Consider the following 17,231-nt stretch of genomic DNA (forward strand, 5'->3'; position numbering starts at 1 on the left):
AAAAAGTCTAGTTGAACTGTAAGTAGGACTTGGGAGATTGTAAGCAGCCAATTCATACATCTTTCCTCAAATAATAAAATTTTAGTTCCCTGCAAAAAAAATACTAATGCTCCCAGAAGATCAACCCAGCATCTCAGCTGGCATTCTAGTAGACTTGAGTATTGTTTCACAGGATTCTCTCATAGCTTTAGTCCAGAAAGCAAATGTCTGCCACTTCTTTGTCACAGAGGCAGCATCTGCAAATCTGCACTAAGAATAAGAGGAGGAGACTGATTCATTTGCATGCTTTGAGAATAAGGAAATTCTGTATTTGTTTAACTGTTACAAAAACAACAACTACTGACATATGACAAGGCACAAGTACTTTTTCTTAGTACAGCAAATACTTAGAACAGCAAATACTTCAACTGAGGAGGAGTTTCCTTAAATGCCAAGTCATGCCTCTCTCAATCATTCTGAATATTAAATCATTGAACATACCAGTTATTACATTAATACATTTTTGAACGGGGGGGGGGGAGACGCATATTATTGGACTTCTACTACTGCCAAAACATGAAATTATATTACAGAAATGTGAAAAATAGAAGACATAAATTGAAAATAAAATTTCAAAATTCTAATTTTCTAAACCCCAATGTTTTCAGCTTTTTTTATTCCATGGCAATCTTGAAAATGATCACTTGAATCCTGATTCTGAATAATTTCATTCTTTGAAAAAAGTAAATATATTTTATATATACATACAAGCATTGTATGTATGTATGTATATGTGTGTGTGTGTGTGTACAGAGAGAGAGAGATATGCACATGCATACAGCACCGACAAGCTTTGCCACTGAGTGTGCTTGTATACCACACCACTCTTCTAGGCAAAGGTGAGTCACATTAAACTGTATGTGCATGAGTCGTTAGAGAAGAGGACTGCACATGTTGGAGATGAAAAGGGAGTCACTCCCAGCCTACGTGGTGCCAGTCTTTGAAAATGTGTGTGTCTTCTGGTTAGATAATCATTCTGTATCCCTCTCGCAGTGGAGACAAGCAGTAACTAGTAACTGACAGGTGACACTTAAATAAGGTAAGGGATGCTTTTCTTAAATCCTTTCACGAATTACTGTCTTGACTGACACAGACCCGTGAAATGTGGCGGCTGGAACGGTGCGTCTCCACAGGAAGTGCAGAAAGAGGAAAAGGGAGTCAAAAAACAGCCTTTTGTTTGTCGGCTTGTTTGCTTGTTCTGCTAATGATTCTTTATCTACCACTTGCTACAGATTGAAGAGTTTGCAGCTACATGTCTGTAAATAAAATGAACTTAAATCTTCAATGAATATTTTATCAGTCTTCCATTTATGCCAAGTTTCATTTCATCAGTTTTCCTAGATGTGTTATGAGACCTTGAAGAGCCTGCTGAATATCTGAGATAAAAGCATCCAAGTGAAAACAGTCCTTGAGTACATTAGATTTATAGTAGAACAATAGGTTTACACCAAACTCTATGTAATGCTATTGGCATTGAAGTATAAAAACAACTGCTTTCTTGAGATGGAAAAAAAAAAGGATAAAGTAAAATGTACAGCCTAATTCTTACGAATTGTAGCCCCAAGAACACTTCCTAAAATTTATTCAAAACTTTGACTGCAGTTAACAACTTTTTTCCCCCTCACAATATCCATATTTTCTGTATGGAAGTAAGACTAGTGTGAGATACATCTGGAAAAACTGAGCAGAAATGTGGACACTAAGCCACTGCAAATAGCATAGATATCCTAAAGGATAGCAGTAAATCTTCCTAAATTTAATTGCTTATTCAGAGATGTCTAGAGCAAAGTAAAATGAGAGTTCTACACCCCCCCCCCCCCACAGTAAATGCAGCAAAACAACTAATTTAAACAGCTTTAGTGGTAGTTAGATCTTCTGCTTTTGACTTGGGAGGCATACAGGACCCATTTCCTATAATTGTGTTTCAGATACTGGTTTCTGCAAGCCGATTCCTGTCTCAGGGAGTGATTTGTAGAGCTTAAATACTATGGCAGAGCTTCAGTTCCTGTGGCACGGCAAGGAATCAGTGGCATTCAGCCAGCTGAACTTGGTACACCTGAACAGTTGTAGTTGCACTTCAGAGTCACTGGGTTTCAGCATTTAAAATACCTGGGCTGATGCGTGTCCACTCCCCTGCGCTGTTGTGCCAAACTATAAGCAGTCTGATATGCTCATGTATGATGCAAACATGCTATGTATTTGTTTGTTAGTAGAGATCATAACTTCAACCTCATCAAAATAAGAGCGCCATGAAGCTTATTTGTTTACTTATTCCTTTATAGTAAATATATGTTGATTATATTGTAAGAAATAAAAATTTAGTTTTCTTGACCACAGTGCTGTGGTGAGAGAGCTGTGGACTGTTAAGAGCCCACAGCCATTTTGTGAAAGGAGCCACAGATGCCAGAATTGTGTGGTAACTGTTTGGCTTCCACAGAAGAGGAAATGCCAAAAAAAAGTCCCAACTGTCTCCTAAAAGGATTCCACTTCATTATACATATTAAACAATATAACCTAGGGTCACAATAAAAGCTGGCTGAAATACAAGGGACAACCTTCTAAACTGCCTGGAAGCTGCTACTGATTTCTTCTAGAAGTCTTCTCCTTTCCATGCAAACAGTTTTCTTTCCTCCCCACTCCAGGAGCAGCAGTCCCTGGACTGTCACAGACAACCCTCCCCCCCTCCCCCCCCCCCCAACCAGATTGCTGCCCAGCCTGCCTACCTCCCAGCAACTCCAGGCTACTTTAAATAAAAATGGAAGGGTTTTCTACTCATAAGTCACTTAGACACTTCAGGGAAAGGAGGGAAAAAACAAACTAACAAACAAACAAAAAAACAAAAAACCCCCCACCACCCTCTGCCCCACAAGCTAGACTAAAACTTCTGCCATAGAAGCAAAACTAGTTGTGTGCCCCCCCCCCCCCCCCCCCCCCCCGCATACTGCTGTTACTATACAGAGAGCATTAGAAAAGTGAGCGCAATGCCACCAATGTCAAGTTGGAGGGGGGGGGGGGGTTATTAAAAGTGCCTAAAGAGCTGTCAGGATTATGGCTTTGTCAGCTGCTCGGGGGGGGGGGGGGGGGGGGGGTCTAACAACCCCTCAGAGGTCACTGGAAAGGTTTATTTTCCACAGCCTCATTGGACAGATAATTAAAACGTGTACATGCACAATTAATCCTCTGATTACCATGAAGGAAAAAAGTTTGTATGAAACGGCTGTTCTTGCATTCTGGTGCTCTCTTTCCATCTAACCAACTATAACCTATATTGTAGCAAGATGGTGACTATTCAGCAGTTTGAAATATGGACAGGAAGCAAATTCCTGCACCAGTGAGCAACTGGCTACAACGCTAGTTATTCAAGTCAGGCAAGCATACTTCAAGTCAGTCCTCTGAATTTTGCTAAAACAGTATCACAAGAACTATGCTGTATTTCTAAGCCTAGCCAGAATGCCTAGGCAGGCTGCTTCTCTAAAGTTAATGTTTATACATGACGGTCTCTAATAGTCCTGTCTTATTCTAAAAATACTGTTATGCAAAAAATTACATGACTCTCATAAACTGGAAATAGTTGCTGAAAATTTCACATGCTGCAGCAAGAATGAACTTTATAGGCCGTATGTTGAATTTAACACCTTTTCCTGAAATAGATAATTTCGGTCTGCCATGCAGCATATGGGCATTCAGCCACTCTAATTATTTTAATTTGGGGGGGGGGGGGGGTTATTATGTGGCTCTTCTAGGAAGAAGTTACAAACTTGTTATTAACTGGTGGGACCTTCCGCTGGTCAAGAGGTGTTCTCAAAAATGTAAATAAATCCAGCCCTTTGCTGACTTCCAGCTGCATTTGTGGTGCCCTCTTTGCATTTATGTGTCTGTGTGTGAAGTATGATCACCCTGTATACAGAAATAATGCACTCTTCTCACCTGATGAATTCATTTGGCTTGGCAAAGGGAGAAAATGCTAAAGCTTTGCCAACAGTTTGCAAATGTGTGTATTGCAGTAATGCCAACAAATCAAAAAAGACTATGCAATGAGCAAGGGTGAATGACAGAGCTGAAGCTCATGCTTTTGCTAAAACTGATGGTTCTCAATGGAACTAATGTCTTTGCTTTTCTAAGAAGAAATGTTTTAAGACCCAGAGAGGGTGTTTAAGCTTTGAACTACATTCTTCCAAGACATATAGAGTAATCCTAATGTTTTTTACATCACCAAATTGTAGTGGGCTTCCTTAGTGTCAGTGCACAGGCTAATGACAGTATTCCTAAACAACGTACTTTCAGTATGTAAGAGCACAGTGTACTAAAACAGAAAATAGACCAGCTCTTTGAAGCTTATATATTGTCCTAAAGCTGATGCTAGGCTCACCCTGAAGAACTGATGCGACATTCTGAGAAACTCTCCTTTTCCCTATTTGCCTCCTGCCCCACCCCTGGGGGGGGCGGGGGGAGGGGCTTGTAATGGAGAGGAGTTCATAAAATGTCAGGCTGCATAATTAGCAACCAAATTTCAGGTGGAGGGGGAGGGTAAGCACTCAGGTAGGCCTGCTGGGTAAATTTAAACCAGGGCTTTCTTAAAGCTATTCAGAATGGAGATGAAATTGTCAGCCTTGTAATTAAACAGGCATGCAGTATCTTCTTTGAAGATAAAAAGCTACTCAATTCAGGTCACTGATATGATTTGTATAGTATATGCATCCCTAGCAGTTCTAGCTTAAGTTGAAGGATGAAGACTCTCTTTATTTCAAGCAAATCCAAAAGAATTTTAATGTTACAAAAAGCACTAGGTTCAAAATAAACCCAGGCATTGTTCAGCTGTTATCTGGCCCTGTCAAGAAAAAAAAAAAAAATCCCACAGGATCAAAACCAAAATTATGACTGTTTCACCTAAGAGAGTATAATTTTTTTCTGGCCAGTACACCAGGCATGTAGAGTTACCATTTCAGGTGCCCAGGGGTGGCGTATAATGCCTAGATTAGCCACAACTGCAGTGAGCATACCCAGAACAATTATATAGCTATTACTACTGAAAGGATGATCCTGAGCTTTATCAGTCTGAGAAGCTGATTTTTCACTTCCAGGACTTTTTGAAGTAATACGATTGGCCAATTACAGGTATCATTTGGCCAGTGTTGGCCCTTAGTCTAATCTTTGCTCTTGTTCTTTGGTTTCGTCAAGCCCTGAACCCAGTTCTCCCTATCAGTGTGGTAACTCTGGTTTGCAACTACTCTGCTTCAGGTCTCTGTCTGTAGTATGCTGCACCATGTTCATGCCTAGCATTTGAGATGACAGTTCACTGAGGTTTAACACAAAATGTCTCTACCAGACACGCAGCCTTGGGCCATATTTGCCTCTTGCAGAATGCCATCACGGTGGTGAGTTGGCCTCTGTCGAGGCTGCCAAAGTCAGAGTACGAATGAGGAGGTTTAAGACAGTGAACATCTCCACTGCACTTTCTGCTTCCAGTGCCTACACACTGTGAATCCTGTAAGTCTCAGATGTATGAAAGGAGCAGTATAATCAGTTTGTTTATATTACACTACAGAGCACCGTGGCAGAGCTGACATGCCAATGAATGCTGCCATTTTTGTTCCAGTTAGCAGATTTTCGGTTAGAATTAAATACATTATTGTTTCCAGGAATATTAAAGGAAGATGCCTTTGCTTTAACATCTGTTAAATGTAGTATGCTGTTGAATACAGTTATAGGTGAAGCAAGCGATGGTTACGCATTCTGCCTGTTTAGCCTGGGATTGCTTGAAAAGGCTGACAGGACACAGAAGTCACTTCAATCTCTGTGTGCCATCCTGCTCTTAATTACCACTAAAAAATCCTGGCCACTGCTCTGATGAATCCAGCTACTTACTAGATAGTATCCCTGCATTGCTCAGGAGCTCTGGAATGTAATGGGAGCAGCTGGAGAATTTGCCCAGTGCTGATGCAAAGGAAATAATGGACAGCATTTTCATAGCTCTTCTTTAAGGTGGTTTCATTACCCATCAGCAGTAATTGCAGTGATACCCTGCAAACGTGTCATGAATTCACGTTAAAAAGGAAGAAAACCACCACCATCATCTACATAAGCATTTATATTCCACCAGCACAGTATTTCTGTGTATCTTTTCACATCTGAGCAGTGGAACAACTTGCATATAATTATCAAACACGCCAAGGGAAAACAAAAAGAATTAGGTTTTAGTATGTTAATCTTACTTGTTAACTGTTTTTACTCCTGACCATATTGTGCTTAAAGACAGACTGCTTTCCTAAAATAATGTTTCTGTTTCTTACTACAGTTGGATAGTGTCACTTCACTGATTCAGGCTGCCAAAAATTTAATGAATGCTGTGGTGCAGACAGTAAAGATGTCCTATATTGCGTCCACAAAGATTATCAAGATTCAGAGTCCTACTGGCCCACGACATCCTGTTGTTATGTGGAGAATGAAAGCTCCTGAGAAGAAGCCCCTAATTAAAAGAGAGAAGCCAGAAGAAATCTATGCAGCTGTCAGAAAAGGTTCTGCGAAGAAGAGAATCCATCCCGTTCAGGTCATGAGTGAATTCAGAGGCAGAGAAATAGTCTGAAACTCTTCCACTTTTTGCATTTCCTATCATGAAATTCTATTGGTTTTGCATCTTTTTCTCCCCACTTAATAATTACATATGCTAATGTTTTGCTTTTCCCTAAATCTGTATGTTTACACTTGCTTAAGTTATTTCAAAATGTTGTTGGATTAATAGCACACAGTTGAAAGAAAAAAAAACCCCTCATTCTCTTGCAGTGACAAACTATCACCATGTCTTTGTACTAGCATGTTTTCAGCTGTGCACTTTGCGTGATACATATGGGACTGTGGTGTAACAAGGATAGATCTAGTTGGCTTTCATGTAGTCGGAAGGCAGGATGCCATGTGCCAAACTGGGCCGAAGCTCCTACTGCACTCTCAAGGGTTAGGCGTTTCTTCTCCAGGGATGAATGTGGCTGATACTGAATTCTGTGTATTTTACGACACACGGATTTTTAAACACTGTGTTTATTGGGTCAGATCCCTAACCAGAATCATTACGCTGTGATCAAAACATCCATGCTGGCTGATGCTAGCTGAGGGTCTAGGCCTTCACTTTTATCCAAACTGAAAGAGCTAAAGACTCCCCTCCGGCCTTAGGCACAAACGCAAGGGGAAATGTAAGTTTGAGAATGTTTGATGGAACGAAAGTGTTAGAACAATGTGGATGCAATAATGTAATCAGAAGCATTGACTGCAACACAGCAGTAACAATAGCTCCTTAAAAGGTTTTTTAAAAACATTAACATTAATCTCTGTTCTGCTTGCCTGCCTATTCTGTGAATTCTAATAAATCTGATTGATTGATTACTATATGGGGTGGTTTGGGTAAATCAGATATTAACAATAAAAACCTTTTTTCTAACCACAGTCCAAAAGAGCAAACAAATTATATCATTATCCTGAGATTAGTGTGTGAAATATAAATATACTTACCGTGCATCTGAAAAATGATGAAATTTTTTTGCAAGATAGAGTGAATTAAATGACATTTTGCCTATGGCACTAGTGTCCCAAATGCAGAACTGTGCCTTTTAGCAACTTGGTAAATGATTACAGTGTATTTCAAAGTGCATAACGAAGGTAAGGGCTATCAGTATGTAATCACAACCAGCCTTCTGTAGAATACTTACAGAAAGAAACCATTTTTCTAGATCTGTTTGAATCCACCTGGATGGATTTTTTTTTAAAGCAGTGAACCTGTCTTCACTCCATTTCGCTAGGTTTCCACAGATGCCACTTGTTACTTAAAATACTTTTCCCTGGCAAGCAAGCAGATCCTTTGCTACATTTCTGTATTTGCTAAAGTCAAAGGATTCCCTCAAATGCCACAGCTTTATGATACATAATTGATTGCCATTATGAGGAGGCTCCAGAATATGGGCTGCTGCTACGTGTCATTTAATATCTTATTTTGCCCAGCACTGGGCCTACCTAGAACAATGTGGGCAGCAAAAATACTCATAACCTGTGTTTTTCCTCATGTGGTCACCCTGTTTCTATGCTTGGAGCAGTGGAGCAGTATAATTTCTAAGCTGTTGGTTAAGAAAGCCCATGAAATCTACAGTGATCATGCACCAAAGATCTTACAGATCACAATTCCATCTTCCCCAAATTTCTCCAAATTTACTATCAGTTAAATGAAACAAAACTAAGGAGAAATTAGGAAAATTATTTACACCTCAAAAAAAAATCATCCTGTATATTTGCCTCGGGATCTTAGTAGCATATATAGTAGGTCTTTCTCTCTTACACCTACAGCTAACAGTCAAGTGGAGCAGGCAGAGGCAGTAAAGAGCAGGTCATACCACCTACTGAAAAGTGGCAGATTAAGCAGAGCTGAGATAAAGATGGTGCATGGTAGAGAGCACAAGAGTGTACAGTACTGTCACATCTTAAAGCCAGAATCTCTAAGTAATATTTCAGGTTCTGGCCTTTTTGATTACCCCTCCACAAAGGTTCAGATCTCAAAGCCAGCAGGTGAGTTCACGTAATCTTGGTTTTTGTGTGTGGGGGGGTTATTCTCTTAATAAATCTTTGTGGCTCTGGGCTACACCTTTGATATAGGTCACCTTGCTATCAAATGTTTGTAATTAATGCCTTTTATCACATTGAAGAGATCCCATTATTAATAAAAAACATGTGGTACACCAGTAGGAAGACATGCCTGTCCCTCTTTTTTTGGTATATGTTTCCTTACTAGTCTCCAGCCTTAGTGAACACCCAGTTCGAAAGCCTGCCAGGCTTGTTTGTAGGTGTGGCAGCCTATCTGGCACACTAAGTTTATCACTGCGCTATTACACTCTATTTTAGGCTAGTGCTTTTCTAGCATTAGTACCATTAAAGCACAGCTCATTGCTTAATGTAATGCCCCTTCCCGCAATGCTATTCACTACTCTCTTATCCTAGACATACCCAGTAGTCAGTTTGATCTCAGCTTCCAATACCATTCCTATTACTTAGAAATTTATTAGGAAAAAAAATAAAAACTAAATGAACAAGAAAATAAAAAAGCACTGCTATTTCTGAGAGGAGCCAGAAGAATGATAAGTTAATTATATCTGGATGACTACTTCTGTGAGCCATTTGGATAAAGTTCAAACCTAAGTCAAAACATAACAAGGTAAAGTTTATTCCTGGCTAAGAAGGCAGAGGGATAAGAAACATGAATCCTGGAGATATAAAAAGCCCAGTATATTTGCTCATTACCCCACTCAGCAGGGTCTGTGAAGCAGGGAACCACCACTTCCGCACCACTATTAATAAAGCTGGAGGAGGACCTGCTGCCCGGTAAGTTTAATTCAGGCACAGATGCATAATCCACCCTGCAATCCACTCATTCCTTCCTAGCCCTGGTTTTCAGAGAATAATTTTTCAGTCTGTTGCTGTTTTGCCTCTTTGTGTGTTTGCATACTGTCCATAGCCTACCAGTATTTGCTTGAAAAGTGTGCTCCTACAGCAGCAGCTTTGAAGGGCTTTCCTCAGAAGAGCAGATTATTTCATTAGTCTTGTCTTCTCCCCATTGCCGTAATACGGAGTGAAGTGTAAACGACAACTGAAGGCCATTTTATTATAAAAATTCAATGGAGCACTAAAAATGAGGTGAACTGTACTTTTCATTGTTGAAGCACATTAGTACAAGAGGACACATTCAAGTCATTCCCATGAATCCCATAGATGTTGATTTTATTTATGTTTTAATAAACAATTTGGCTGCTTTGCTCTGCTTTAATAGTTTGATGTTTCCTTCAGTATTTAATGCTTCTAATTTGTAAAAGGAAGCTTCTGTCACTGTAGATTGAGCTGAGCATAGTTTGCAAGTTGTCCCAATTACTTCATTATTGCCTGGACTTAGTGAGCTCTTCCTGCTAAGTAACACCAGTTCTCTAGTCTCTTGGACCCTCAAAAAAACCAAACCACATGTCCCTCTACCACTGCCCACCCCCAGAGCCCTGGCCTTGCGTACAGTACACTGTCCCAGCATAGCTAGTGGCCTCATGATTATTTTTCTTTTGGGGGGGGGGGGGAAGGAGATGAAGGTGCAGAACAGATGTGACCACCCTCCCCAAGGGTTTCCTGCACTTGAGCCAACAGAAAACTTTTTCCTCTGACTTAAGCTAACATCATTGGGAAGTTCTGTTGCTGCATCTTTGCTGAAAAAGGTCTGGTATTCCAGATGGCTTTAAAAGGTCTTCAATGCTTTTGAAAAGGCTTCTTGGGGTGTTTATTTTGTGTGGATCGGCTATGGAAGCATTTAAGAAAAATGTGTTTATACAGCAAGTTCTTTAATGAGATTTTAGAAGCTTTATTTTTAAAGTATTTGTAAGTCTTTACCAGTACCAGACAGTAAAATTCTGTGCTGTCATACCTGTTATTGCTGCTGTCAGCTACTACTTATCCTTTGTGTACTTTTCTTGGTTAAAACTTTGGGGACTTGCCTGTATATTTGGCTCAGGGCATAAGTAGATAAATGAAAGCCTATTCCCTCTGGATGGACTAAAAAAATAAAATCATTCTCAGAGAAGAAAAATTTGAAATAAAATATAGCAAACAATGAATATCCAACAAAGAAACATGTTTCCCTGCTATCAGCCATTCAGGTCTACAATCTTGTTGCCTATTGACATTTTCACTTTTTCAAAAAACATGTTCTAAGAGAACAGGTTTTGTATTTGACTAAGTTGTTTTAGCCTTAAAGAAACAGTGACACCTGCTAGGCTCTTCTCACCTAACAAAACCCCAGCATCTGATTTGGAAGGGCTGTGAGGATGACAGAGGAGAGAAGGCAGTTCTCCATGCAAACTCTGCTTCACTTCTACATTCCAGGATTGTAAAAGGGGCAAGGGGGCCCCCTTCTACCCATCTAGCCAAGAAGGAAAGAAGAAAAAATACAACACAGTGCAACCAGCTTGTCAGCAAAAGAATATTCTGGTTCTGCCCTCAACCACACCAAGAAAATGGTTTGGGATTCCTGCAAGATAAATTCCCAAGATCTTGGTAATTCTGCAACTGCCAGAACAATGGTGGCTGGCTCCTTGGAGCACCCCGGCCCTTCCAGCAGGGCAGTGGGATGCCTCCTCACCAGCTTGAGCCAAAAGCTGACAAATAAAGGCTGTCCTGCAGAAATCTGCCTGTTCTGTAACAGCAAGGTAACAGAAAACTGCTCTGCTCTGAGTAATGCACTGTACGTGCCTCTTGCAAACATCTGCTAGTCACAAGATACACTCTTAGGGGGGAGAAGAAAGCAAGGTGGGCATGCTGTGAGACAGCACTATCTTCCTGTATTTAGGAAATAACTGGCTTTTTCCCCTTCCAGTAGGCTCCATTCTAAGGTATAAGCCACAAGAAGGAGATAGAGAAGTCAAGGGGTTTAAAGTAATGGCCCTTTTTCTTCTCTGAACTTGAGCATAGTAACCAAACAGAACGATCGGATAAGGAAAGCACTTGACCCAGCCATGCCAACTTTACGTCATGGAGCATCGTACTGCACCACATACACCGTTTCCACAAGGACAATCAAACTATGTCAGCCATGTGCACTGATGCAACCATGCATGTGACTATCCTTCAACAGATGGAAGAGGTATCTGCTTTTCCAGACAGGTTATACTGAACATCCCCCCTTCATCCCTACAAGCACAGTTCTTCAAGGAACTAAATGACAACACTGGCTTTAATTGCAGGCTCATGTGGTTCACTGTTTGTGATAAACTTAACAGACATTTCCTACCAAGGGCCAACTTTAAGTGTAGTACAAACAGGCAGCTATTTTGCTGAGTGACACCAAAACCATGGGCTGGCTGATTTTGTTGTGCGCTGGAGGAGACGGAGACGGACTGATACAGGCACGCATCGAAGCGGAAAGAAGTTTTGGGCCCTGGAGTAAGAGAAGAAGGGAGAGTGGCAAGCAGAGGTGGTACTTCTGGCAGAAGACACGAAGAAGCTTTTGAATCTCCAGAGGAAGAAGGGCTTGATAAAATGGTTCTGGACGTCTTGCTCTTGTACCTGGGAGCGGGGCTATGGACACAGCAGGGCAAGGGCCCCTTTCTCTGGCCTCAGCCTTGCAAACTCCAGACTGCCACAGCCCCAACTAGTACCATTCACCTCCGCAATCCTGCCTGGCCTTGCCAGCAGCTCCTGTTGGTCATACAACGCACAACTGACTCTCCCCAGCCCTTTTCTGGGCCCCCGCCCCCATTGCTAGTCCTCCCAAAGCCTCCTCTGCATCCACTGCCACGCTCGATTTTGCCTACAACACTGAGGTAGCTCTGGTTATACACAGCTGTTAATATACCCCTTCCTTTCTAACAACCTACAACCCACTAAAGCCACTAGGCTGCTTGAAAGAAAAATTAAAGTTAATGTAATAAAAGCAGTCTTCTGAAATTGTCCAATAGGGTGCAATTTAAGAGCATATTAGTAAACTAATTATGCAGTAATTAAAGATCAACTAGATGATACTGTATTTCACTTTTGTTTCCCCTAACAGATAATTAAAACTGGTTTACGCTTTCTTCTAATATGGCTGAGGACTTGTTTTTTTGCAAAACAGCTTCTGAAAGTGATGAAAATACACTGGCACTCTTGATGAAAAGCTTATGGACATGCTCTATGTTGAAAGTGGCATTGCTGCAATGAAAAAGTAATTTTTCAATTAATAAAATGTATGTAGTTCTGAGGAAACTTTCCTAGGATAAAGGAAAAAAAAATCCAAAGCAGAAATGGCTTAATAGTTACATAAAAATAAACCAGGAATCTGCTTCAAAGATGCTGCTATCTACTGCTGTAATTAACAGGAGAAACTTGCTGTTACAGTCAAAGGAATTGAAAGCTGAGGAGCTAACCCTGGACTCCAGCATATGAGGAATATTTAAGAGACTAGCTTGCAGGTGTAAGAGCTGGATCTAACAATTTTATTTTTAAGGAGCTTTTTATAGGGTTAGAGATGCATATTTTCTGCTTCCTTATTGTGAAAATGACTGCCTTTAAGCAGGCTGGAGACTACAGAGATACCCTGTCTTACAGGATATGGTTCCTCCAGACTATTGGTCTTCTATGAGCCTGTCCATTTTAGAGCTAATGACTTTGCTGCTGTAGTTATCAATTATTTTTATACAAGACAGCAAATAATTTAACAACAGCTGAAACTAGGCACGTAGCTCAGTAGCTGTGGGGCAGACTGTGCCTTTTGGCAGATCCTTCATTGAGGCAGGAGGCAGGATGTTAAGGAGCTGGTGCTGACTGTTCTAGCAAGGCCCTGGTAAGTATTCTGTGTGGTTAGCTCCCAGAGCTCCCTTATTAGACGGGAACACGACAGGAAATTGCTCTCATGCTTTCAAAACATGGAACAGAGCACCAGGCTCTGTTTGCCCAACTAGTCAGCATGGCTGAGGAGAGGAGAGATGAGCAGAAAACTCTTTTTTGTACTTTTCCAGCCTATAGTGGAATAAGTAACAAGGGAATGACTTCTCCAGGAAAGAAGAATTTCCCTCGAGTCTCAGCCTTACAAGGATCAAGGAAATAACAGCAGGAGACTACTCTATGCCTTCCAGTCCCTTTTAGGAACCTAAACTAGTCCTGTTTGCTCTGTCCTAATGATGCTCCTGATTGAAGATCATTTATCTAAATGTATAAATTTTGCAATACACATCCAGGCTATTTTACAGCAAATTGTGGGAGGCACACATTGGAAGCCTTCCTAACAGCAAGTTGCATGGATTAAATGTTTCCTGTTCCATCTTATTTTTATCTTAGGTGCTAAGCACCTCATCCAGCAAGCCTGCAAACCCCAAACCCTCAGTGACATCTCTCAGAGCTTGCATAGGCAGCAACCAAGAGAAGCAGGCAGCAACTTCATTTCTAATGCCACTTGTGTAAATATTTTGCGTGCAAAAGTAGTGTGTGCTTTGTACCCCCCCTTCCCTAAGATCCCATTTCACTTCATGTTCCCTTCAAAATACTACAGCAACAGAACAGGAAAACATGGTGCATGGCCAGCTCAGCAGCTGGGCTAGATCAGCACAGCTATTTTGAGTTCAGTGGTACTATATCCTTGGCAGTAGTTACTGCAGTTCTCCCTCTGCAGCACCCCTCTGAAAATGTGAGCCCTCATTCACGCTGGCTAAGACCAATCGAACACCTTCAAGTTTGCTTTCAGAAAGGTAAAAAGCCTGCCACCAGTAAAGAGATGTGTTCCCCAAAAGAAAATCTGTCTTCCTTGCCCTTTCCTCTAGCTGCATTTCAAACAACTTGCCTTCATGTACGCCTGTCAGGGCCAACTTTAAAATACCAAAATACAAAATATCGAGGTTATTAATACAGCAATCCAAAGGGCAAACAGCTTAGTGGTAGTATGAGCTACTGAGTCACACGGGTGGTGGCAGCACATCCTCAAACACACTATTATCATAATGCCTGGGCTGAAGACTCCATTGATTTTCTGCATCACCAACAGCTGAGGACCAAAGCTGATAGCCAATAATACATGAGTCCAGTGTAAGCAAAACACAAGTCACAAATACATGTTCCCATCACCTCCTAAAACATAACAGAAAATACGCAGCAATAGAAAGAATATGAAGAAAACTGTCCCCAAGTAAAAGAGCCCTTGCAATGCTGTCTTTCAGAAATATTTCAGTTCCCATGCAGCCGTACATTTATCTTTTTCACAACAGAGTAAATTATGAGGGCCTGAATGTGTTAAAACAAATTCATGTAGTTTGATTTTCAAGGTATCAAAGGAGAGAAAGCGAGTAGCTCTTCCTGTATTTTTGCTTGAGATATATCACATGGAACGGGTCCGCCACCAGCGACTTACCCATTAACAGAGATACAGGTGGTTCTAGGAAGGGATTTCTGTGAATTAATTTCCATTGGCTACTCATCAGGTAAAACTGCATGTCTTTTTTTCATAACAAAAGCATTTAAAATCGTGTTTTAAATCGGACAACGTGCAATAGAGATTAAAAATAAAAGCCCCCTTTTCTGGCCAAATCTTACTTCCTCATTCAGAAACTTTACACCCTCATACTGCAAGTTCCTTTTCCTTAAAGGAGACAACATGTAAAGAATGGTATCCAACCACATCTAGCTCTGATAACCACACGTTGTCACAAAATTCGTAGCTAAGTACTTGAAGGTCCCAAAGCACATGTCCAAAACAGCAAGACTGGAAAAGCTATCAGAAAACTAAGACCATAATTTAATACTTCTTTTGCAAAGTGATTAAATCTTATCATCATGGGTGTTTGACTTTTACATAAATGGACTTAAATAAACCTTGAAAGGAACACACAGTACGCTACCAAGACAATGGATACGGACTCACTTAAACCAGGCATTATGCCAGGTTGCTAGACAGCATATGGTGGATTTCTCACTTGCTTGTCGGTTTTATATTTTTTGACATATTTATGTAGTTTGTCTTAATGAAAAATTGAATTACTCATTTCAGATGTAGTATTCCCTGTAACATGCACATGTTGGCTAAAATACTGAGTGGATTGGAAAACCCTTGCTGAAATACCTTTCTTCTTAAACACAGCAACGTAGCCTTTGGTACAGCCACTGAGCTAACAACTACTAGTATTTGGTCAGGCTAATGTTTTACATTCCAGCACGTACTGATATAACATACCTCATCTCATTTCATAATGATGGGCATAAGCAATGATTTTACTTGAAGCGAACGCCCATGGATCTGCCAGTACTGCAATCAATACAATTAAGCACGTGCTTAAATGATATGTCCAGCAGGCCTGGTCTTAGGATTGTGCCTAAGTGCTTTGCTGAATCAAAGCCATGCTGCTGCTACATTTACATAACAACTGAGGTCAGGAATCAGCAGGACATGGTTACTAATAGAAACGTTTTTTACCCAGAAGGTACACGATATGTTACTGAAAGCATAAACGTGAAAATGAAGTGGTAGCTTATGACTGGGATTTCACTCTAGGAATAACTCTAATGGCATATTTCACCTTACATGGAAGCTTGGCTCCTTTACATATGGGCGATACACAGGCCACAAAGTTCTTACAGAAATGTAGCAAAAACAAACAAAAGAATTCTCGTCATGCAAACTCTTTGTGCCTAAGCTCACGGCCCTAATCCTTAGCTCGTCTTTGCTCTGACCGGACAGGAAAAGAACTGTATTTTTGTAGTTGTTGTTAAACCAAAGCTGTTTCAATTCATAGCCAGTACTATCAGGAGGATGGGAATGTTTAATCCTGGTCAGGTGTAGTATTTCCATATTCAGTCTCAATTTTCTGTTTTGGAGATAATCTAACCGGCAAAATAAAAAGTATCAGCTGCAGCTCACTGCAGAAGTATAGCAACTGTATCAAGTCAGTCACCAAGCAAACTGGAACCAAAATCCCAGGCATTAAAAACAGAGCACAGAATAAGTGTCTGCAAACGTCAGAAGCATTTGAATAGGATATTCATATTTGATAAAATATAAAAAAGTGAAATGGTAACTTTTTGGCTAATGATAAGCTATATTTTCACTGAAATAATCTCTTTGTTTAATTGTAACCCTTACGCAAGCTAAAATAATTTCAAGTCAAATAGGTGTCATGTAATAAAAATTACTGTGTACATCCCTGTATTTTTCCAGTCCTCTGGATTTTCCTAGCATATTTGCTAAAAACTTGGGGAAAACTTTCAAGTTTCCATATGGACAAATGTTTATGACCTATTTCTGTTTGCCACCTGTTATCTGCTCCAGAATCTATCATATTATAGTCCTCCAAAGTACTGTCCCACTTCCTTATCTAAACACAGATTAAGTAAGGATTTCTAGAGATACATATGGAAACAATTCTGCACTCACTGCCTGAAGGGGTGTTGATAATTTAGAATAAATTCTTGCAAATGTGTATTACCATAACAGATCTTACTACAAATCAGTGGATTGATTATTCATGGCAGTAAGCACAGGGCCTGATGAGTGCGTTTTTAACATTGCTCAAACTGCATTCTTACAGGATACCAAGACTTGAAGCGAACTTCCAAAATTGCAGAAGAGTCTAATGAGATAAAGAAAAGAATGGTTTTGAACTAAATCTGTTTATATTTGTATGTTTATGTTACGTAGGCTAGGTCAAGAGCATAGGTTGCTCAAAATC

At 40.4% G+C, this 17,231-nt stretch overlaps 1 protein-coding gene and 1 long non-coding RNA gene across 2 annotated transcripts in view; one reads left to right on the top strand and one right to left on the bottom strand.

Annotated features, from left to right (window-relative positions):
• CTNNA3 (catenin alpha 3) overlaps positions 1-8,823 on the top strand; it is a 572,729-nt gene extending 563,906 nt beyond the window's left edge. Inside the window, exon 18 of the mRNA XM_064513677.1 lies at positions 6,335-8,823. Coding sequence (XP_064369747.1) covers positions 6,335-6,622 — 288 coding nt within the window. The 3' untranslated portion in view covers positions 6,623-8,823. The remainder of the gene's footprint in view (positions 1-6,334) is intronic.
• The window catches only part of LOC135328684 (uncharacterized), a 78,489-nt gene that overhangs the window by 14,596 nt on the left and 46,662 nt on the right, over positions 1-17,231 (bottom strand). The gene's annotated exons all lie outside the window — the stretch shown is intronic.

Source organism: Dromaius novaehollandiae, chromosome 6, assembly GCF_036370855.1.
Source record: "Dromaius novaehollandiae isolate bDroNov1 chromosome 6, bDroNov1.hap1, whole genome shotgun sequence".
In the NCBI taxonomy this organism is placed as follows: domain Eukaryota; kingdom Metazoa; phylum Chordata; class Aves; order Casuariiformes; family Dromaiidae; genus Dromaius; species Dromaius novaehollandiae.